The following is a 25,465-nucleotide window of genomic DNA, read 5'->3' as shown; positions in this document are numbered from 1 at the left end:
ATAAATAAAAAGAAAGAATGCTAACTACTAGGTAACATAAGATAATAATAAACAAATTTAAATGATGTGTTATTGGTTGTGATCATATTCTAAAGATGATTGGATTATTGAAAAATACATCTCCCTTTCATCTGAGAGTTGAGAGCTGTATCCATAAATTCATTTTGTGCTCAAAGTGCACCAGATTGATGCATTTAAAAAAACATCTTCCCGGGGGTGCATGCCCCCGGACCCCCCTAGAGGAGGTGAGAACCCCCCTAGAGGAGGTGAGGACCCCCCTAGAGGATGTGAGGACCCCCCCCCCCCCAATAAAGCAGGTTAAAATAATTAAATTGCATACATTTTCTTTTAGTAAACACTGGAAACGGGTCCCACAGAGCCAAACAGCACACAGTTAAACAGTTAAACACACAGTTAACACAGTTAAAGGTAAGCATATAATAATGTTAAAATGTGATAAATATATACACTGCAAAAAACAAAAAAAGAGGAGTAAAAGTAGCCCCCGACTTGTTTTATTTTTTGAAAGTAGCCCTCATCCTAAAAAAGTTTGGTGACCCCTGCTTTAAAGTATAACACACTGATTTTCAGAATTTAAAACACATTTATTTCAAAACTATGGGATTTACCTGCTTAGCATTCCATTTTGTAACTACCGAAACGATCATGTCAATTACCGAAACGTAACCATATGTTTCGGTAGTGACTGTTTCGGTAGTGACGATTCTAGCTAAAGTTGAGCATAACTAAAGAATGCTAGCAACTACATGGCTAGCATACACATTTTTGAAGAGGTTTACACACATAAAAACCTATTACTTTGCATAAAACTCAGAAAAAGTTTACTTAATTGAAGATAATATTTGTTCGGTAGTGACAATTCTTAAGGTTACACGCCAATTTTCAGATTTTGGAAGAGATTTATATTAAAAGTATGGGATATTACGGAGCCCCCGAGGGGACATGGAGAAGAAGAAAACAATTATTTGAAAAAATAAAAATGTTTTTCTCGCAAAACCTTTGCGAGATATAGCAAAACATTTGCGATATCCCCGTTGCAGTTTGTAGATGGTCCCTAAGCACTCCTCTCCCTCCTCCAGCTGCAGATTGTGACCAATTATTGATGTTTAGCTCGGATGACGGCGCGTATCGAACTGTTCTGATAAAAACGACTCTGTAGCTCGTTGTCTACCTTGCTATGATTGTAAAGTCATGTTGTTTGTATTTTTACAACGTTATGTTCATGAGTTATTGATCCGCGAAAATCGAATCTGTCAATAACTCAGCTCAGAGGGACGTGCATGTCCCCTCGCTCTGAGTGTTCTCTTGAGGTGTCTTAACTTATGTGAAACCCTTTATATATACAGTCTATGTGTGAAACCCGTGCCTATTGCCAAGCACTGATGTTATATCTTTATATTTAAGGCCAAGCTCAAAGTAAAATCGATGTTCAAATTATGTATTTGTTTCCTCCATGTCCCCTAGGGGGCTCCGTAGGATATAGCTACTTGCCATCCAGCCATGAGGGACAGGGATGCAGTGTCACTGCCTAGTCAAAAGTGCAGGGGTGTGGCTAAAAACCAGGCTCAGCCATTGGACTAAAACGTTGGGTTACGTATTGTAACTCTTGTTATATTAGCACAGGCGGAGCCCTCTACTGGACTCTATGGGTACTACTTTACACTGCGAGCATTCTCCCACTGAGACTTCTATAGACGTAGCCGGCCTTGGGCGGGCCTACCTGAATGCGCGCGCATCACACCGTATAAACGGAGGCCTCGCCTCCTGACTATCATCCTACACCTCTCTTCAGCGAGCGGAATAGGACAGACAGTGCACTGAGTAAAGGGTTCCGCCTGTGCTAATATAACAAGGGTTACAATACGTAACCCAACGTTATATCTCTCACAGGCTCCGCCCTCTACTGGACTCTATGGGTACAGTGGGTGGAGCCCCGATGTATACGCGCACTGTCATCCAACAACAACATTCCACCCTACTGCCCCTGACTGGCTTTTCTGGTCAGCAGCTGCTGCCCCACATTCTCCTTTAACCCGGTTGTGACCGAGGAGAAATATGGGCTGTGGCTGACAGAGCACACCCTGCTGCGCTTACCTCGCAGAAAGTGTGCTAAAAAAACAGTGCCGGGGGACCCCCCCCCACCCATAGACAGATGGGGAGAGCCCCCTCGGCCCCGAATGGGCTTACTACACGCCTGCCTCCCTGAATCCCTAAGGATCGCAGGGAGAGCGCCAGTGCCCATGCCCCACACTCAGACACCGACCCCGTGCAGAGTGTGTGTGGACTAAAGTGTGGAGGGCTACCCCCCTCCTGCCTCTCGACAGGAGGAGAGCAGCCCTCCAGCCCTGTAAGGGCCCAGCGCGCCCTTCGCCCATCCCGGGACCCCCAGAGGGCCCGGGAAAGGCGACGGCGCATCACGTCCGGGGAGGGGTCAGATGCCAACTGACCCACAACCCCCCCCCCCCCCCCTTACAAATCCTGTGTTGCCCCAGCAAGCACAGATGAGGAGAAAGAGCCAGACATGTCCAAGAGATAAAACCTTATGAAGGGGCCTGGCGTCGACCAAGACACCGCTGTGCATATATCCTCCACACTCACACCTTTGAAAAAGGCTGTCGACACAGCCACAGCCCGTGTGGAGTGTGCACGAGCCCCCCGTGGGGCAGGCTCTCCCTGCCTGTCCGTAGGCATGTGCAATGCGTTCGCAGAGCCAGCCTGCCAGGCGTTTCTTGGACAGAACTTTCCCGATCACCCCGCCCCCGAAGCATACGAACAGCTGTTCGGTGCGTCTAAGGGCAGCCGTGCGCTCCACATAACATGCTAGCACACGCACCGGGCAGAGGAGGTGCAGATTAGCTTCCCTGTTCCCACCCTGGGGGGGAAGACTAAAACTCCCTAACTGAATAGCCCTCGACCTGAATGCACTCCTTAGGCCAGTGGTTCTCAAACTTTTTCTGTCAGGCCCCCCCTTTGGAGAAAAAAAAAAGTCGGGCCCCCCCAACACAAATAGTCAGGCTCAGTAGCTCAGGTAGCTTGACGTTTCATAGAGGGTGCTCAAACATTTAGGGTTTCCCATTAATGTACTGGTCGCTACAGTGGAATTTTCTACTGCAACATTCCCCACGCATATACACAGAGTACCCGCGACTGTTACAATGAAGGCTCGATAATCAGCTTAGCAGGGGTAAAGTGCTATTTTTATAGGTGGTGTGCGGACCTCACATAGGGGGGTCCGGGGGCAAGCTCCCCCGGGAAGATTTCATTTTTAAATATTGAAGTTAAATGCATCAATCTGGTGCACTTTGAGAGCAAAATGAAGAGATCTATGGATACATCTCTCAACACGTAATAATACTGTACTGCATCATATTATTTTCGAATCAATAATTTTTAAAATTATGATTATTTTTTTTTTTTTTAATCTTTTTTTTTTTTAACCATTTTTCCTCCTGGTCTCTCGCGCCCCCCCTGGCATGCCTCTGCGCCCCCCTGGGGTGGCGCGCCCCCCACTTTGAGAACCACTGCCTTAGGCTCTTGGGCACAAAGGAGGGGTTCGGTCTGAGTGTTGCGCCGCTCCGGTCACCCCGAATCAGTAAACAGCTCAGGTGCAGCGACAGAGCGGTTAACTCGGACACATTTTTTGGCTGACGTTAAGGCAAGAAGCAAAGCTGTCTTCCACGACAGTGCTTTTAGGGAGGAGAGCTCCAGAGGCTCACATGGTTCTAAGACCAGAGCTTCGAGCACTAGGGGCAGGTCCCACTGCGGGGTGGAGGAGTGCACTACTGGGCGCAGCCTCCTGACCCACTGTAAAAACCGCGACATCAGTGGTTGACTAAAGGCTGACCTGCCACCAAATCCCTCATGGCAGGACGAGATGGCTGCTGCATACACATTCACTGTGTATTGCGCAAGCCCTCTGTCCACCAGTAACTGTAAGAAGGAAAAACAGAGCCTAACTCACAAGATAGGGGCTCTATTCTCCGCTCCTCACACCATCGTTGGAATCCTAGCCACTTTGGCCTGTAACAGGCTGTGGTGGATCCAGCTCTAGCTGCCTGGATAGACTGAATAACACTGTCAGACAATCCACCCTGTCTCAGCCTGTACCTCTCAGGAGCCACTGGAGAGGTTGGCCGAGAGTGGGTAACGCCCCGATTGCACCTGCCTCTTGATACATCACCCCCCAGAACTGGGGAACCGCCCAGGGCTGGCCCACCTTCATCTGTGTCATCTCTGAGTACCATGGCGCCCCAACGCGGTCCGGAGCCACTAGGATGACTGACTGACGTTCTCGTCTCACTCTCCCCAGGAGAGGGAGAATGAAATGCAGTGGTGGAAAGGCGTATAGCAGCTTCCTTGGCCATGGCTCGTGTGCAAACGTTTCCACCCCCAAGGGCGGGTCGTCACTCAGGGCCATGGAGAACCACAGGGCACAGTGGTTGTTGCTCCGGCTGGCGAACAGATCCACTTCCGCTCTCCCCAACTGGGCCCAGATCTGCTTCACCACCTCAGGGTGAAGCGTCCATTCACCTGGCAGGAGGCCGCCTCTCGACATGAGGTCGGCCCCCCTGTTCTCCAGTCCCGGGATATGGAGGGCTCTCAGAGATACTACCACCTCCGCACACTGAGCTCTGATTGGTCAGCAGGCAGTGCTTTCACTGAGTTGAGCTCTTAGCCTGCAACCTAACCTAGTCCCGACCAGGTTAGCCGCTAAGCATAAGTTACCATGGATATCTAGCCTGCTAAAAAGAGAACCAGCTTCGTAGGACCGGAAAGCCGGAGTTTTCCCTGAATTTAGCTGGCTAAGCGAAAATCCTGCTTCGTAGTATACCCCCCAGTCCACCTCATGCCAACAACAACAACACAGATCACACTGCTGTCATCATCATTGAGTATGTGACTGGCTCAGAGATTGGCTTTTGGTGTGTTCTTGGATACATCAGCATCTTGGCCTGCATGTGTCTCCTAATGGCATTTTTTGCTCGAAAGCTGCCTGACAATTTCAATTAGGCAAAGTTCATCAACTTCAGCATGTTGATATTCTTCACAGTGTGGATTACATGTATTCCAGTTTATGTGAGCACAGCTGGGAAATATACTGTGGCCGTCCATATTTTTGCTATTTTAGCCTCAGCTTTTATTGTCCTTTTTTTGCATTTTTGCTCCAAAGTGCTATATCATAGTACTGGAACCAGAACAAAACCGCAAGAAAAATATGATGCAAAGATACATTTTAACTGTATGTGTTGCTAAAATTGTACATATATAAGTAACCGATTTCAAACAAATATATCTCTATATATAAAATGTTGTCAGAGAACTTAAGATTCATGCTGGAAATAAAATAAGGCAAAACCTGCTTAAGTACTTTTGCCCCAATGGTTAACATCTGATATCATAATGTTCCAAATATTGACAGTTTTTGAAGTTATTGTCGCGCATATTTGAACTGCAATTTGATTTATAATTTAAATGTAATAATTGATTAGATTGTTAGAATAATGGGAGCACATCTCATCCATGGTTACGAGTCATATTTATGTATTGTAATTTTCATTGAACCAAATACAGTAAATTATTGCAAAATGCACTCTTGTACGTCTTTTATACATGAATATGTGTCCCCGGTGTGTCAGGGAACTCACCAAGCGTCAGAAAATACAACCCTCTCTCTTTTCCTCTATACCCAAATCTCTAAAAAAGGGGCTGTAACGGATCTGATACAGACTGATCCAGATTTGAATTATTTTCTACGTCACAAAAGGGATGCTCCGCTTAGTGGTCAATTATCCACCTATTAGGGGAATGAGAGGTTGGGCCACGGCCGGCCATTGCCGCTCGAAAGCGCTGGAGACGCATGTAGTACATATGCCAGGCCTGTAAGTGGCGCTGTAGTCTGCCACAAAAGCAGCGAAGAAGACTTCCTGCACATGGTTGCTATGGTTGCCATGGTTGCCCTTAGAGTCATTATTCACAAATGAATAATGACTCTATATAATCACATGTAAGGGATAATGTGCAGCGACACGGTCATTATGGGGAAAAGAACACCGACAGGCTGATCAGGAGCCCGACGTGAAGCGGAGGGATCTAGATCGGCATGAAGGTGTTATTTTCCCCGTAATTACCAAGTCGCTGCACATTATCCGCTTATTACATGACCACATTCTCAACAAAGTAACGATATGACTCCCAATATTTATTGAAATGCTTTTATGGATTTAGAAAATGATTTTATCGATTTAAAAAATAGTTGTATTGATTTAAATTGACATGCATCCGCTAAGAAAAATAGTCCGTTGTTACTGTTTATACAGTATATGGTTTGAACTAACGTAGCAACGGCAGGAACTGCTTCGATAGCGTTTTTGAGGAGCTTTTTGATTCTCTTCTTACTTCTATAAGAATAAAACACGGAGGACGGAGATTTCTTTTTCTCCCCCACTTCTGACAGCCCAGCAGCTGATCTCAGAGCACGCTCCCCTCTCCTGCAGGGGGGCGTGGTCAGCTGCAGCTCACAGAATCAGCCCCCTGCAAAAACAGCACTGGAAAGAGCAAATAGAGCGAAATGAGGCATGGCTAAAATGCAGTATCTGTTTGGTATTTTGAAAAAAAACTATATTTATATACTTTATATAGGTATGGCCCTACAATATATTGTTCAAATATAGCATGATATGTCCCCTTTAAGGGAGGAGAGGTGTACATTTTTATTTATTTTACCAATGTTCAAATAGAAAATATGTTTATTTTAATTATGATTGGAAATAAAACACAAATACTACCAGAGCCAGATGTCTGATTTTTGTTTATTGACCAATATACTTAAGAAAAGAAAACATGAAATACATGTACTACCATATAGTACTACAAATGAACAATTATTTATATTTATGTTACATGCATATGTTCAAATCATATTCTTATCACACAAAGCACAATTACAATCGTATATTGATACAATACTTTGGCCTATACAAACAGTGAAAACCATCTGTTGGGAAATAAACATACACTTGTGATAATTTATCAATAACTGATATAATATACATGCAGTGATAATCATAGTGATAACATATTTTCTATCATTGGTTTTTCTCCTATTGTACAGTACAGGTTGTGCATATGTAATTTCACATTATGTGTATTGATTGATTAAATATCAGACCTATTGATGAAAACTCAGTATAATGAAACAATGCTTATCTGGTGTTGCTACTACTACTCCTACTATACATTATATACAAACTAAGAGTTCAAAATAAAAGATTATATATTTTATCTCACATTTTTTCCCATGATATGTTTCTTGGTATTTCTTTCTGGCTTGATAAAAAGTATGTAACATTTAGGAGCAAAAATGCTAATCAACAGGCCAAATGCTGAGGATAAAATTGCAAATATTTCAACAGCTACGGTGAACTTCCCCGGAGAGCTGACATATGCTGGGATAAAGGTGATCCAGACAGCACAGAATATCAGCATGCTGAAGGTGATATACTTAGCTTCATTAAAATTATCTGGCAATTTTCTTGCTAGAAATGCCAGGACCAAACAAATGATTGCAAGGATCCCTATGTACCCAATCACTGCATAGAAAGCAGCTTCAGAGCCTGTGTTACATTCTAAAACTATCTTTTTATTGTTGTATCTGAAAACCATGTCTGGGAAAGGTGGTTTTAACTTAAGCCACAACACACATATTACAATCTGAATCAAAGTGCAGGAAAAAACTATGATCCTTTGCTGTACAGGACCAAACTTTCCTGCTAATTTGTTGCCAGGAAATGTGGCTTTAAAAGCTGTTACAACAACAATAGTTTTTCCCATGACACAGGACATACAAAGTGCAAACGTCACACCAAAAGCTGTGTGGCGCAGCATGCATGTCCAGACTGTAGGTCTGCCGATGAAAGTGAGGGGACAGAGAAAACACAAAAAGAGAGAAAACAACAGGAAACAGCTCAGCTCAGAGTTGCTGGCCTTTATCACAGGAGTCTCTCTGAAGCGGATAAAGACCGTCATGGAAGCCAGCGACAGGGAGGCCCCAAGCAGGGATACAACTGTTAAAGCCATTCCCATCGGCTCTTGGTATGTAAGGAACTCAATTATTTTAGGAATGCACTCATCTTTCCTCTCATTGGACCAGTATTCCTGTGTACAGGGTGTGCAGTCAGCTCTACCTGTTGATCACGAACATAAATAATCAGTTATGTGTTTGGATGTTACATTTCTCAAAAATGGTATATTTGTAGAGGAAACTTCTGTGTAGCTATGCAGTGGGAGTCACCGACTAAGGAAGGAGACACGGGAAGAGCAGTAGCTTTGATGTCAAACACATGATGGTTTATTTGGAGTTAACGGCCGGAGGATTCACATCACAAGTCCAAGAGTCAGAGGTTCTGACTTCACGGTAGAGTTGCCACATCAATTCTGAAGAACTCTACCCCAGACCCATGTATTTAGCTAGTTCAGAGAGAATCATCAACATGCTGCATAACAAGATAGAATGATAACACCTCTATCAGCTGACGCCAACAGGCAGGAACAGGGAGACAAAACACTGAGAGCACAGCAGCCAAGGTTACAGGTGCCTGTGCTCAGTCAGGACAGTTTGAACTGATACACTGGGTCAAAGTTAAGGGCCTTGGAAAATATTCCACAACAATACTCATTTTATAAAAAATGCAAATGTTTTATATGTAAAAGCAACTTAATTCAAAGTGATGCAGTGACTCTTACAATGATATAGGATACTCTAAACATTAATTATGCGTCTGATACCTGTTGAGTTGGCTATAGTTCCATCAGCACATGGAATGCAGTCAAAGCAGCAGCGGGGTTTTCCTTTTATTTGAGCTTTTCTTGTTCCGGCTGGACAAACATTAGAGCACACAGACGTCGGAACCTGAGGGAAGAAAACATTTGAAAATATATTATGGACTTGATCTCAAACACAATCGCTAAGCCTGTTGCCATAAGATACAATTATTTTACCATTTTCCCTTTCCTCCACACAATTCTTTCCTCCTGAATGCTGAGCTCCTTATCAGCAGCAGAGGAAAAATGACCCACTGTGACATGTTGCACCTGCCCATTTTTCAGCTGCCAGTTAATCAGGTCATAAGAAGCAGGAGGATCACCATTCTTATCAAAAAACACATTATCCCCAAACTGATTGATAACATTCACCCTTTGAAGGTGATCCGTGACCTTAGAGAGGGAACAGAATCATTTATAAATATGTATCATTCTTATTGACAACAGCATTTCTATGCAGATACAGTATAATGATTGTATATTTGCAAGAGGGTGGCGGCGCTCTTGTTCTCACCTCTTTGGGCTGAATTTCTGATGTATTCAAACATGGCTTCACTGATCTTTCTCGGACAGATTTACAGAATACCAACTGATGTAGCGCATGTGCAACGGCATAAACTGCTTTATACACATTATAGGACACTCTTAGCTGTGTGACATTGAAGAACAAATTCTTGGAATTCAATAATGTCTCATAGCCTGTGCAAATTTCATTTGTTGAATCAGTTACTGCGTCTTCCCCGGGTAAAACAGGTCGACAGCCCACAATAGTCTCCCAGAAATCCTTTACAAAGGCGTCACTTGGATCATCATAAGGGTTAATGCCTGTAAGGAATTGTCGTAGTTTTGGAATAGCCATCTTGTTCACAACAAATCCTAGGGCTCCACCAAACGCTTGGTAGATTTCATGGGTGGAGGGTTGACTTGCTGTTATCCAGGCCTCGCTGCCAATCCACTGTATTCCTGTAATGTTCTGTTTTACAACCTCTTTCATCAGAGGGTAAAAGTCACTCTCTGGAACAAAAGCAAGAATGACTTTGACAGTCGACTGCTTGATCATTTCCACAACCTCCAGAATTTTATCCATACTGTATGTACGTTTAATTTTCCCAACAAATGCAATACAAACCCCAAGCTTTTTAACCTCTTCAGTAAAAGCCAGGATTCCATTTAGGCCGTAGTCATTGTCTGACTGTATGGCACCAATCCACTGCCAGCCAAAGTGTTTCACCAGTGCTGCCAAAGCCTTTGCCTGGAAGTAGTCGCTGGGGATTGTCCGAAAGAAAGTTGGATATTTAGCTCTGTCACTCAGACAGGCACATGTTGAGAAGTAACTCACCTAAAAAGAACACCAACAGTCTGAACAAAATGCCAAAAGACAAGCACTACACAAACATTAATTATCACAGAATACTAACATAGTAAACATATAATGTATTTGCTTACTATTGGTACTTGAAATGGCCCAAGAGCTCCAGCTATAGCTAAAGACTGAGACGATCCTGCCTCTGCTATGAGGGCAGATATAGCTGGAGGACATGATGAATTCATGTCTGTGTCCTCTGTTCCACTAGCCAGTGTTAGTGCAGCACGTAAAGTATTTGTGGGAGATGAACAAGAGTTAAGGATCCTATAGCCAAGAGATATCTTTGGCAGGAGAGCAGGATCTTTGTTTATTTCTTCAATCGCAAATATCATTACTTGAGTCCATCGAAAAGCTCGCAGGTCAAATCTAAAAAGATTTTAGAGATTTAAATAGATTGTGAAAATCCAGAGCTGCATCTGTACATGTGCAAAGACATTTGTAAGATAAAAGTAGAAAGCTAGCAGGATGAAATAAATCAGAATGTATTACAACTTACCCTGCACACTTCGCTCCAGGTGGCTCGCTCGTGAACATTGAAGTGCTTATTATTTCTTTGTTGAATATTGGGAAAATACCCCCAATCATTATGTCTCCCTGCTTAAACAAACCAGGCATGTCAAACCTGTTGAAACGTTCACAGCCAGAAACCCTGTTCAGGTAAAAAAAATACAGAGCTAAAATCCTAGCTATCAACATCTTATGCATGTTTGCTTGAAATCATTTGATGGAGATAAAGACATGCTCCTATAACAACTGCGTCTGATAAAGGCGACTCTGCATGCTCTCTTTTCATAAAAGGTTAATTTATTTCCCACAGGGCTCAGCAATCATAACTGGTTAAGATTAGAACAACAGGGAAAGGTGACGGCTATATTCAGGACACACACTATGCAAGCTACAGTATCATGCACATACCAAACAATATAGCATACCCCAATTCCAATAAGATTTACATTTTGTTTCATGTTACAGGCTAGTCAAATGCCAGCAAACTGCTCAGCACTCAAACAGGGTGGTGAAGTGTTGGGACATATAGCTCTATATGACACACACACACACACACACACACACACACACACACACACACACACACACACACACACAGGTCATTATGTTCCCCAGAGAAAGGGTTCTTGCCAAAATGTATAACATGTATTTTAATAATTGTTGTACTTGTACTAACCCTGTTCAGTGAACCGATTGTTTAGTAAATAGCAGTAAAGTTCCAGTGTTCCATTGTTAGGTCCCAGGATGAACAGAGCTTGTCATTTTTGTCTTGACCCAGGTCATATGATAGCAGACTGTGCAGCTTGGAAGAGAAAGCAGACAGTGGATGGCAAGCGCCCAGAAGGGGTGGGTTTGGTTACAACAGTGTGTCCTATTGGACGGGCCACTGGTAACAAAGGACCTGATGAGTGTTTGAAACCGTTCATCTCTACTGCCTTTGTCTCTCTGTCAGGAAAGGTGGAGGACCAGCGGCAGGTCACGGTGTTGCGAGACAGTGGTGGCTCACAGTCATTCATCCTTGCCGGTGCCCTGCCCCTGAGTGCTGAGTCTGCCTGTGATGCGGATATGGTGGTGAGAGGTATTGGGATGGGTTCTGTGCCCGCACATCTTCACAATGTCCATGTCCAGTCTGAACTGGCTACTGGTTTCTTTCCAGTTGCTGTGCTCCCCAAATTTCCTGTCGACGGTGTGGATGTCATAATGGGTAATGATATAGCCGGGGGTAAAGTGTATCCTCAGGGCAGTTATCCTCACTGTAGGGCTCGTAACAGACGTGTCACACGTGCTCAGTTTGTTTCTCTCCCAGGTCCCGACATTAAGAGATTGTGTTTCTTTTGTCTTGACCCTGGTCATTTGGCGGCGGAGTGTGATGCTTGGAAGCAGCAGGTGGCAGCTTCCAAGCATCCAATGGTATGCTGGTGAACTGGGTGGTGGGTGTTGTTGGTAACGGTGACCAAACACTTGTTTGGTTTTATGGGGGGAAGTGTTACGTGCCGTGGTGTGTGTGTGTTTCTCTCTCTCCCTCTATATTGTCTCCAGGTGCAGCTTCTCCTCAGGTGCTCCCAATCACTAATCAGGGCCTCCATAAAGGACCTGGGAAAAGCTGCAGTCTCTCTCTCCCTTCTCCCCGGGCTGGATGTGTGCAGCGTGGTGTCCATGTCTCCAATATATATATATTTGTAGCAAGAGTTGTTTTGCAAGTTGGCTGGTGAGCCGTGTTCCTGATTGATCATTAAACGACTGGATCGTTACTCAGAGATCGGTTTTCTCTCCCTTTTTGTCGCGCTTGGTCATCCTGGTGTGTTGTTACTTCCCTTTGTACCCCCTAGATCTAGAAGGGAACGTAACATATCATTGAATTCTCAGGAGTTGAACATACGACTACTGTGGCTGATTTCACTTTTTTTTCCAACCCAAGGGACAATAGGTGATTGATTCGGTTGCCTGTATGTGTATTCAGCAGTGATGGTTTAATAACGTTTTACAGATTACCGAACTGTTTTAAATAAACAGTACAGAACCAGGTCCATCCGTTTTATGTCCTTAATACAGTCACAACAGTGGCTGGGAAACACTGGATCCTATGTCTGGGATCAAATTAAAACAGACACCTTGTTAAATCATTTCACAACTGTCATCTTTAATATTTAACTCAATAGCTTGAATATTTCATGTTTGGATCCATTTGCTTTTAGTTTCCCATAGCGTTAATATTTAAAATATTATTAACCCAACTGAACCATTGTAAATACAACAGTTTGATTGAACGTAGCGTAATATAATGCTGTTATAAATGTCATTTAATATTGTGTATACTCTACAGCAGGGGTGCCCACACTTTTTTGGCTGGTGAGCTACTTTTGAAATGACCAGCTCACCGAGGTCTACCAACCAAAAATAAAATCCCAAATTGCAAGGGTTGCTGAATAACACGTTTTATTTATACATGGGATAACTACAATAGGGCTGCAACAAACAATTAATTTGATAATCGATTAATCTATCGATTAATGAAACGATTGATCGACTATTCGGACTATTACTGTACGCCTTGCACAATTTCTCAAACGCTCTTATTTAGCCATCAACTTTTAGATTTAGCTTGAGGTTGTTTTAAGCATGTGGAAACTAACAATGAAGACAATAAAGATGAATACTTGATTCAAAAATACATACATTATTAAATTAACTAAACACATTTTGAACAAAATTAACATTGCTTTTTATTTAAATTAAATAGGCTACATAATATTTCACATCAAAAGAAACAACAGTTTTAAATAATGTGATGACAGAACTTTAAACAGAATAGCTGAAACTTGAACAAAATAAAGAGTAACTCAGTTACCTCTAATCATTAACCCATGTTTGTATAATTGAGTTAACTCCGTGTGTTGCTGCTAGCATACATACTGTAACACCTGACGTGGAAACCAGCGCCATATAGACTGAGAGTTATGTCATCTCCGTTCACTCCAATGGACCACTTTTTCACAGCAATGGTGGATCGTGGAGCCTCTCAATCATTCCCCGGAAATTAGCGACAAGGCTAGCAGAGCTGTAGAGTTGCAGCATAATAGACCGTTCGTGACGGACTTTTAAAGGTAAGAAGAAGTTTAAAGATTTATATTGCGGATATTATCAGTACATCTGATTCAAATTAACATGTGTATTAAAGGATGTCAGTGGATTATCCCTAAATTAGTAGATTTAGGGAACGTTTACAGATAACAGATTAAGCTAGGATACCGAAGCAAGTTAGCAACACACGTTGAACAGCCTTTTAATTGTAAATTCCGTTCTCTTAATGTCATTTCGTCCAACGTTGTTGAATTAGAAAAGAGGGGCTTCTAAACGGGATTGTATGCGGGGGTGGAGGGAGTTAAATATTAGATAGATTTAACTTTGGTGCGTGTAAGAGTGAGTGTTTTTAGCAGAGCCATATTGTGTCCTTGTGATTATGTTGAGTATTACCTGTCTGTATAATGTTGCAGCTCAGCTGATTTTGGATTGATGGCAAAGGGAGAGGGACTTAAGTGAGAGTGAAAACACAAGGTAAGTTTAATACTACTGTTTTATATAAGTAAACACCTTATCTCCCCAAGGCAATTTCCCATCCAATAGGTGTGCTATATAGGTCTGTATAACCAGGGCTGCACATAACTGGTGCACAGGCAAATTCAAAACAACAACAACATGCAAAATACAGCAAATAAGAATACAAATATTTTAAAGATGGAAATATATATATAAAGCAACAAATTGGACACTACAGTTGTATCTACTCACCTGTGGAATGGATAGTGGGCTTAGTATGCTGTTTATGTCTTCACTCACTCCAGAAGATGAATGGCCTAAGAGAGGCTGGATGTGACTTCTGCAGCCTTTTGAGTCGTCTCCATTTACAGCTTCGACAGCTGCTTGTACCAGGTTTTCACTCCCACAGCCATTGAACAGCCTATAACCCAGACTAACTCCAAGAAGAAGCTTAGTATCTCTATTTATCTCTTCCACAGTAAAAATTACTGTTCTGGCAAATTTCAATTCCCTGGTATTCCACCTGAAATGTTTTAAGTATTGGAACTTTACTAATAAAGAAGTTATTAAAGCTGAAACACACCAGACACACACATAACACTTGCGATTTTCATAAATTGCATTCCATTTCTATAGATTATATTTTAAGCTCTTACCGTGTGCAGTATGCATTTGGCAAAGCCTGGTAGCCATTATCCTTCAGTTTGCGAGTACTGGTTATAGAAAATACTCCTATAATAAGATCACCTTCTTTTGAAAACTCCATAAACCCTGTCTGCCCAATCAAATTGCATGTTTGGTTTTCCGACATTGTCCTTGCCAGCAGAGTGAATAAGATGATAGTGATCCAACCCATCATGAACCACCCTCCTCTTCACAAAAGCACGTCTGACCTGAAAGCTGACCTTTATAGTTTGTCTTTACCACATGAGAAACATCAGCAGCCAATGCGAGCACAGTCTCAATTCTCAAAAGATTATTTTTGTTTTTCACTGCACTTCAGAAACTAGTCTTGCTGATTGACAGCTGATTGACAGTTACCTTTTTTAAGAAATAAAAATTGTAACTATTAAATGCACTTTCTCTTTAGCACACTGTTGTGATGAAGAGTGAAAGAGAAGTAGCCAGAAGGCAAAGCTCCCAATTTACCGGTCCATCTTCATTCCTACTCTCACCTAAGGTCATGAAGGGTGGGTCATGACCAAAATAACGAGATTGTGGATACAAGGGTCCAGTATGGGTTTCCCCTGGAGGGGCTGGCATCTCCCTTGGGAATAAGGGGAGGAGTTCATTGTAGAACGAAGCAAGTTGTGGTTATTCCGGCACCTAAGGATGCCACCTGGCCGCCTGCCTGAAGTAGGGTAGGGGGGAGACCAACGGTACATCCACACAGCAGCTTTGACCAAATCTTGAAAATCCTGGAGCTGGGCGTGTCTGACAGCTTGGGGATTTCGCAACCAACAACCAATCACATGAATATCCCGCCCCCGACATACAAAGCAAAAAAACCCGGTTCTTCTACACTATTGTCAAAATGGATGCCGGTTATGTAGCAAGGGTAGCAAGTGTAGTAGCAAGGGTGAATTTAGTGGATGCAATGTCTCGCTGGAGGCCATGTAGTTTTCGTCGCTGTTGGGTACATCCAATACTCCGAAAACGTCTGCAACGGGGGGAATACCACGTTCTGGTCCAAGAACTCCGTATGGATGACCTGCTGTTTCAGCAGTACTTTCGGATGAGCAAACACGTTTTTCGACGAGTTGCTACAGAAAGTGGGTCCACTGATTACAAAGGCTGACACCCATATGCGTTTTTCAATTGGACCCGCCGAGCGACTCGCCATCTGCCTACGGTACGTTTTGTGTATTTCTACTTCTTTAATATGACTCTGTATATAAAGAGAGAGAATGCATGCCATGGATGAATGATGACTGAAGTCTTTGATTTAGTTCAGATGGATGACATTAATTTAGATAGCTAGGTAAACACAGTCTTGCTCCCCTGTGTACATGGCGTGTGTGGTCTGTGTGTGTGGGGGGGGGATCTCTGTGTGTGTGTGTCTGGTCTGTGTGTGGGGGATCTCTGTGTGTGTGTCTGTGGTCTGTGTGTGGGGGGGATCTCTGTGTGTGTCTGTGGTATGTGTGTGGGGGATCTCTGTGTGTGTGTCTGTGTGTGGGGGATCTCTGTGTGTGTGTCTGTGGTCTGTGTGTGGGGGGATCTGTGTGTGTGTATGTGGGGTCTGAGATATTTATTTTAATCATGTATATTTTTTTTTTCTCAGGTACCTGGCAACCGGTGACTCATACAGGACAATAGCATTCAGCTATCGGGTCGGGCATTCAACAGTGGCTGTCATCGTCAGGGAGGTTGCGGGTGCCATCTGGACCGCCCTGGTTGAGGAGACCATGCCGGTACCACAGACCGAGGACTGGAGAGCTATCGCTGCTGGGTTCTAGGAGCGCTGGAACTTTCCGAATTGCGTTGGTGCCATTGATGGGAAGCACGTGGTGATCCAGGCTCCGGCAAATTCTGGGTCCCTGTTTTTTAACTACAAGTCCACCCACTTCTTGGTACTGCTGGCTGTCGTGGATGCCCAGTACCTCTTCAGGGTAGTGGATGTCGGAGGTTTTGGAAGGAGCAGCGACGGTGGGAGCCTGCGGAATTCCGCTTTTGGAGAGAGCCTCCGAGATGGCAGTCTGCAGCTACCACCTGACACCGTCATCCCAGGAGCAGAGCGGCTCGGCCTTCTTCCCCATGTGTTTGTAGGAGATGAGGCTTTTCCGCTGCTGGACAACCTGCTGTGTCCGTTCCTTGGACGCCAGATCACACGCGAGAGGAGGATGTACAACTACCGCCTCAGCCGTGCCAGGTTGGTGGTTGAATGTGCGTTTGGCATCCTCTCATCCCAGTGGAGAATGTTCAGGCGTGTCATCACCACCAGCCCGGAGGTAGTAGAGTTGTGTGTGAAGGCCACCTGTGTGTTGCACGACTTCCTCCGCAGGAAGACGATGGGAAGGCCATCATGCACACCTATTGCAGAGTCCACAGATGAAGCTCCAGCTCCTTCAACCCTGCGTGATGCACCGAGGATGGGCTCCAACAATGCCACACGCAGATCCATCCAACTCAGGGAGACCTTCAACTCCTACTTCAATGAGGAGGGTGCAGTGCGATGGCAGAAGAATGTGGTGTAGGGTGAGGGTCACCATTGTCTACAAACCAAAAGCTCTTTTAAGATAAGATATACTTTATTGATCCCAAGTTGGAAACATTTGCGTTACATCAGCATGTGTATAGTTGTACATATGCAGTGGTGTTTATTTGTAAATAATTTAGTATAATGACACAAATTCTGTGTTTTATATTTAATAATTCTCTGTTCTTTATTTATTGATTGTTCAATACCTGACAAGGCCGGAGATGAAAAACTTGGGTCACAGGTTCCTCAACAGTGCATCACAAGACATCTTTCAATATTTGTGTACCTCCACCATTAAATTGTCATATTCTGCACATTTCTTATACTATCTACATCTTATAAGAGTATAATACATATGTATAATATCAGTTAAAATAAGTGCTTCAACATAGTTAACATTCCTGGAGGTATACACAAAGTTTACATGCATTGCATAACTACACCATTTGTGAATATGTCAATAAACCTTAGAAAATCTTGAAAGGGATGTGCAAAATAGTCATTATATACAGTCTTTAATTAACTATTAGTAGAGAATAACAAGTAATGAACATACTTTATAGGGATTCTATTAATGTCTAATAATAAAAATAATGAAATTCAATAACATGCTTTAACCACTAGGTGTCCCTTTATATCAGGTGTGCACGTTTATGGTGTAAATACAACCTATCTACCAATTGGATCAAATATAAAAGTCAGCCGAATTAGTGTTGATACTGCAAGGAGACGTATTGTGTGAAAAGAAATGTAAGATGTTGTTTAATTACTGATATATTTATGATCCATGTCACGTTTCCAGTTCATCATGTTTGTCTCATCAAGGCTCTATAAATAGAGAACTACAGCAGATATGTAACATTTAATGCAGCCGAACCGTGTATTACAATGCCGTTATGTGATGACTTTCAAAGAGAAAAGCAGTGGACCAACACTAATAACGGTGTTGGTATCGGAAAATAACGTATCTATTGTGGTGATTGACATTATTCACCCACGGATCTATGGGTTAGGCCAGGGTATTGTTCTGCACGGACATTTTAGTGAGCCGGACTTCCTGTCTCCGCCGGTCCGATGTGTTTTGAGATGCTAAATAAAAGTCTAGCTTGTACCTTTGATTTTGTTAAACTAATAGGCCTACGTTTGCACTGTGGACCAACACTATACATTGACGGGGAAGGGGGTAGGAATAACGATAACACCATTTTACACAACATAACAGAAATAATATCGATAGCAGCGTCCCTAGCAACCATCTTGGTAACAATGAAAACGTTGAATGGACACAATATCCTGAAGTAATCTTCGTAATAACTAGCAAACTAAAGATCATGTACACCCACTGCACACATCATCTTAAATAACAATTCATATTTCTCGCATGAAATGACATCAAAACGCATTTTAATGACCAAACTAACCTTAAAATAGGCATTTTACACCGAGAATAAAACGAAGGTCGGCCATGTTTTTTTTTCTGCAGGGAGAAATTTGAAGATCACGTGACATAGAAGCCAGCCATTGGAATGAATGGTGAAAAAAAACGTAGGCATCTTACAATTTCAGAGGCGTTTTTGTAGATATACTACGTCCTACGTTGTGGACCAACGTAGTTATTACACGTTTTTTTGTGAGACTGGGTTGGGGCATCAGCTACCAGATTAGTCCCATCGGCGTTGATTATTTTGATCCTGAGATGCATCAAGGTGTCATTCATATCTAGGTATTTATCCCCGTCCCCGGGAATAAAAAATTCAATGGGTCCGTCCTCCGTAATGGCAGACAACGGAAGGACCTCTGTGTAGTGTTTTTCATCGATAGAAAGCTAGAAAGCGTAGAAATAGAAAGCGTCATGGGGGCAGAAAATAAATCCAGCTCTGCCATGCTGCATTCAGCAGATTTGTGATGTAAAAGAGCCATATTTAACACTCTAAAATATATCTCTCCCCAATACGTTCCTTCTCCGAGGGTGTTTTTTCCCTAATGATTTTCTTTTGACTGAGTGCTTTCCTTTTTTAACACCTACCAGAACCCGTTTGCCTGGAGGTCTCTTCCTGGCCCTTCTTGCCAGAACCATCAGACCACCTGCTCCTTCTTGAGATCCGGGGTCTGACTGGCGGCCAAATTTATGGACAGCCTTACTGATAACATCTGATGCAATATTTTTGGCCGCCGATTTCAGATGAGGTTTAGCTATGGCGAACCCTTTTCTCACCAGGGGTGCGACAAAACAAAATAATCTCGAAAATATAGAGCCAATGCCTCGCCCGTACATCACTGGGGCACCATAAAAACCCAGCAGGGATCCTCCCGCTTGATTTTCATAGTAACTCACAAAACGTTGGGGGTCGTGATGAATCATCGTTTTGTAAAAGATTGCCCTGCTTTTGAAGGTCTGAAATGAAGTTTCACTACACTCTTCCCGTAGGTGAACTTTACTGGTTTGTTCTGATCGTTTTTTATCTCTATCTGTATATTCTCGATGTGCGTTTTTGTTACCGGTAAGTAATACGCAGGATTAAAATACTGAGTTACGGTATCGCCGAATGTTCCTCTTATATCTACGGTTCTCAAGAGAGGAGCAAAAGCGTCACCTACCCGCTGGTGACTGACCACATTACTATAGCAGTATAGATGAGTTGCGCCTGCATTTATATCCGGGTAGACTGTTGATTTATCATCAAATTTGAGCCACTGGTCTGGTTTTATTCCAAGCATATAAACGACGGGTTTTGGAAAGCGGAAACGATATTGGCCCCCTCCTAGAAATTCAATTTTCCTGTGAATTGGACTATAGTACAAACTGACATCAGAGTCAATTTTTCTGAAGCAGGACTCTAGTTCCTCCATGAGCTGAGTTATGCTACTATAGTAACCAGCTCTAAACATATGAAGCTTTAACTTGTTAGATATGTCGGGGAGTTTTGCTTTCTTTATCCATTCAAAGCAGGCTACTTCCAAAGGTATATTGTACCAGGTGTGCGGGTATGACATTTCTGTCATGGCGACTTGCCACGAACCATCCAAGTGTAAAGGCTGGGCCAGGTTCACCTGATAACTAGAGCTTGTATTGTTTTGAAATACATCAAGGCTGGCATTGGACGGCAGCGTAATGTAGAACCCTTCATTTATCTCCATGGCTGTAATGAAGGACTGAGCGTTGATTCTGTTTGCTTTTATACATCTTTGATTTCGCCTGCATCAACCCAGCTGTTGAATTTTTCGGACCAATTATGCCAAGATACAAACATTTGTTTTTTCCCTCTCACCACCCGCCTTTTTAGAATTATCTCGACTTGAAAAGCCTTGTCCTTGGATATCTTCACTTTTTGTAACTCTTTCTCATAAAAAGTCCCCTTGATCTCTTCTCCATCATAATCTTTGAGTTTGTATACAGGTGGCTGTCGAGGTACGCCTTCAGACACCGTAAATAACTCGTCCGTATAACTCTGCTCATATTTTTTATCAAATACCCCTCTCAATTTGGATATCCTTACAAGCTCCCCCTCCTTAAAGTTCATTTTGGCAACAGCTTTTTTACGAAGGCTGGAAGGGTTATACAGGTTCCGGAACACTTGAGCCGCATTTTCCTTAGTCACTTGCAATGGTGTCATCTTAATACTTCGGTGATAACTATTATTGTAACTTTCAATTAGTTCAGGTAAGACGTCTATATATCTATGAGTGTTTTTAGCTGTAAAATACCTCCACATTCAGCGTACGGTTAAATCTCTCTACCACACATGCCTTCATATCACTGGCGGTTGCATAATGTGCTATACCTCGTTTCTTCAATACGTTTTGAAAAACTTTGTTAAAGAATTCTTTCCCCGCGTCTGTTTGTATCTTTTTAGGAATCTCACTGTGTGTTAAAATTGTATCAAAGGCTTTGGTAACCTAAATACCCGTCTTCTTCTTTAATGCTTGAGCATAGGCTTTTTTCGAAAATACATCTACGACTGTTAACAAATAATTGAAATCATCATTATATTCGGACAGCGACTGCATATCGCAGAGATCTGCTTGAAATTGTTGTAGCGGTCTGCGTACGAAAACTCTGTTTCTTACAAAATGCACCCGAGCCGGCTTATGTAAAGTATATGCATCCTGCTCAGATAAATATTCTCTGACTTTCTCTACATTTACTTGTTTACCCATTTCATTCTGTACAGCTCTATGGAGTTTATCCACACCTCCTAAACTCCCTGGATTAGAAGGAGTGTAATACACCTTATGCATAACACGTTTCTCAGACATGTTCCCTGTTACAGCCCGATGAGGTAATGAGTATAACAGTTTTTCTTACAAAGCGTTTTATTGATATGTCACACATGTATAAAAAAAACATGTTAAAAAGAAGTAAAATAAAATAAAAACAGATAAAAATAAAACATACTTTAATGAAAAAGTATCAAAAAAATAAAAAAACTCTTCCTAATGCTGCCAAAAGGCCCAAGCTGCTCTTATAATCTTCAGATGGGTCTCGTCGTTCTCCATAAGCTGTTCGTAAAGCTTCTTCATTTTAGCCTCAAAGAGTCTGGTGTTTCTGAGATTGTGCAGAATCGCCTCAGTAGCTCCAAAGACTCTCCTCTCCGACACATGAAGGTGGCCCTGGTGTAGAGCGTCCCGAATGGCTGGAATGAAACGAATGGTCAACAGTCTCTTTACCACTTCATCATAGTTTCGATCCAGATAGTATTCTTCGGTCGGAAATAAACACTCGTGCTGCATCTGACTTGGGTGATCGACTTGACATCCGTAACATTTTTCCTTTCTGTAAAGGTACACGACTCTGTCCAACAGATGAACTACAACTGCTTTTACCGTATTCAGGAATGACGATGTCCGAGCACGTTCTTTAGCATCACCCTCGGGAGCACAAGGAAAGCATGGCGCATCAATGCCTACTGCTGTTGATTCCCCTGGAGACTCGGATGGAGTAGATGGAGGTTGATGCATATCCAGCCACCCCGTAATATCAATACCAGCCATATAGCTGTCGAGATCTGGTGTCCAGATTGTTGGAGAGGATGGAGGTCCTACAGGCCTTTGCTCCAGGCTGCAGCTCGCGGTGAGAGAGTTGTTTTTCCCCTGATCCATGGTTGCTGCTCACAAAATGTCCTTGAGGTGTTCTCATTTTTAAATGATCTGGTGAGGAAAGGCGGGGCTTGTTATGTTGAGTGGTAGGCGGAGCCCTCTGTAAAAAGTGAGAGTCTTTTGCAGTCAAACCGGGGGGAAAATCTGCCACTTCCTCACAGAGCCCCTCCTCCAACACACATGAACGCGCACATGACCAAAAGAGGGCACGAGATAAGTTTGTGCACAGACTGTAGGCGTCTGACCCCCGCACTGTTGCATTTGTTTCTTGACTGACGCTACGGACGGATGGCGGTAAGTTGTCACAGGCTGATTAAACCCCATTTGAGGCATCTCTTGCCATTTTTCTTTTTTGAAAGGTGACTTGGTAAATGGAAATGACTGTCTTTTATTTAGTTTTGAGCATATTTCTACCTAATTCCACCCCCCACTATTTGTTGCGTCATAGCCCCAGGAAGGGGGTAGAAAAGGGGGGGGGGGGGAGGCTGGGAGGGGGGCTGGGTAGACAGTCTCACACATAACTTCAAAGAGACACCTAGATTAACATCAAAGGTTTATAGCACACCAGTGTGAAGTCACACCGGCCTGTTATAACACCTCACATCAAAGGGCAAACACCAAAGGCTAATTAGATTAGACATCATAATTAGATTAGACATCATAACTTCAAAGAGTCTGCCTTAATCAACACATCAAATAATTAGACTACAAAGGGCTCTGAGGGGGGGCCATACAATACAACTTCAAAGAGACTTAATCAACACATCAAAGAATTAGACAACAAAGGTGCTACCCAGGGGGCTTTTCACATAACACACATCAAAAGGATCTCGAACAAAGGCGCTACACAGGGGGGCATTTCACCCCTACGTGTGATGACTCCTCACCCCCACATCAAAGCATCTCGAACAATGGGAGGCGGGACTTAGCTCATTTGCATAATTGGGGGCGTGTCCACCTGTCACTTGTTATGCATACTAATGAGACGAAAGCGGCATCATTACTACTTAGGTGTGAATTTGGTTAATACTGGCTTGTATGTAAAAGCACTTTGAAGGGTCTCAAAGGCTGGAAAAGCACTGTATTAAATGGGGTCCATTTATTATTTAAAGCAGGCCAAAGACAGTGAATTAGGAGGTATAATGCAATCTAAATAAAAAAATATTATTATTGTTGTAGTCGTTAACATGCAAATAGTCAAATTGCAAATTCACTCCAGTTTACACCATTTCCTTTTCAAAAAATCATATATCTCAATGTTGCATAGTTCATATGTTTTCAAAGTCAAGTGGGCTAACATTATTTATTGCATAGATATAACATGGATATATGAACATTTTAAAGTAATTTAAAATGTTAACAAAAGACGTAATGTAAAACATGTTATAATGTATTAACCCCACAGTGTGCTTACTGTAAAGTTTTAAATCTCTATGCCATGATAAGTCATTACTATACATGAACACACAGGAGACATTTCCATTTAAAAGCAATCTTTATAAATAAAAACAAAGAGCCCAGGATTTGTCTAAAATGTATAGCCGAGCTTAATAAAATGCACATATATAACATTCAACTGCCATTGATTTGATTTGATTGACTGCCAGTGTCTGGACAGATATTGTCAAGACAGATATTTTTAAAATGGTGTTTACCAAGAGCAGCTGTTCCTCAGCTGTTAATGGACATTAACTTCCGATATAAATATTATTTTTTCAAATTAACCCGGTGATCTTAATAAACAGTTCATATTTAGTTGCTACCCTTGAATTATGTACACAGGTTACCAGTTGCACATGTACGAGAACACTCAGGAATGTTAATCTTGTCAGGATGGATTTGAGCAAACTGGGAAGAGAGAGGAACACCAAGTACAAAGCCGTCAGTAGCTCTATCTGCCCCAACACAGCCCATGAACCCACACTTCCCTCAACAAGCATGTCCTCAGACCAGTGTTTTATGTTCATATTTGGGAAAGGAGAGCTCAAAGTCAACCAGATAATAAACACAGTAACAGGCAGAACCCTAAATTGTTGCTGTATGGGACAAAACAATCTTATGACACTATGAGCTGCCCTGCAGGCAATTAACACATGTACAGTTCTTTCCAGAGCACAAAAGAGGCACACCATGAGAGAGATCCGGACAGCTAACCTGTCAGAAGGCTGACTGGTGTTACCTGATGGTACAAAACAGTGAAATGTCACAGTAAAAAGCATCATCATGGTTGAGTTACTGCCATGAGCAGGACTGACTCTGTTTGGTATTATTTGTATTCTCGCCAGGTAGATTCCAAGTAGCACCACAGCAGCCAGAGCATATCTTGCAACCCATCTGTTGGTGTCTGAAGGCCGCACAATCGCCATCCTGCCTGAGTAAACAGTACATTTCATGCAATCTGAGGCAGAACAAAACTCAAGTTATTCATTTTTAAGGAAATAAAAGCAGGAAACAAATTACATTTTTGTTTTTTACCATTACCTGCTTGTGGCAGAAGTGCTCGGTATTGTGCAGAAAGCATCTGTTGACAAGATGACAGTAAGTTACTGCACACATTACAAATACAGTTGGGCAGTATTACAATGCATACTATACTGTGAGGAGATTCATTTGGTATTAGTGTCGTCGTTATTTTGGATATATAAAATTGAGTATATCAATCATTGCATATACATTTCAAATAATTGATGTGTATATTTGTATCTGGATAATGTCTCGAATTAGCAAAACATTTCCATCACATTATATTCTATATCACAATACACACGTACTACGCAAGAATATGAGTATCAAGAATGCCCACACTTAAAATATTATTCTTCTATACATGTCAGTCTCATTTCATATTCCTCTCCAAACTTAATCTCTGACAGAAAGGTTAAATCTGCACCTGCACAAAGTAGATCCTGACATACGGC

At 42.5% G+C, this 25,465-nt stretch overlaps 1 protein-coding gene across 1 annotated transcript; it reads right to left on the bottom strand.

The window, feature by feature from the left end:
• Positions 1-7,299: 7,299 nt before the first annotated feature.
• On the bottom strand, positions 7,300-10,819 carry LOC117553803 (extracellular calcium-sensing receptor-like). The gene is made up of 6 exons (XM_034227873.1): positions 10,704-10,819; positions 10,288-10,573; positions 9,356-10,180; positions 9,019-9,234; positions 8,806-8,929; positions 7,300-8,204 (listed from the first exon to the last, which is right to left on the bottom strand). The coding sequence occupies exons 1-6, from the start codon at positions 10,790-10,792 to the stop codon at positions 7,300-7,302; spliced, it is 2,445 nt and encodes an 814-aa protein (XP_034083764.1). The 5' UTR covers positions 10,793-10,819.
• Between the last annotated feature and the right edge of the window lie 14,646 nt (positions 10,820-25,465).

This window comes from Gymnodraco acuticeps, unplaced genomic scaffold (assembly GCF_902827175.1).
Source record: "Gymnodraco acuticeps unplaced genomic scaffold, fGymAcu1.1, whole genome shotgun sequence".
Classification (NCBI taxonomy): Eukaryota; Metazoa; Chordata; class Actinopteri; order Perciformes; family Bathydraconidae; genus Gymnodraco; species Gymnodraco acuticeps.
This window is presented reverse-complemented; position numbering and strand designations above follow the sequence as displayed.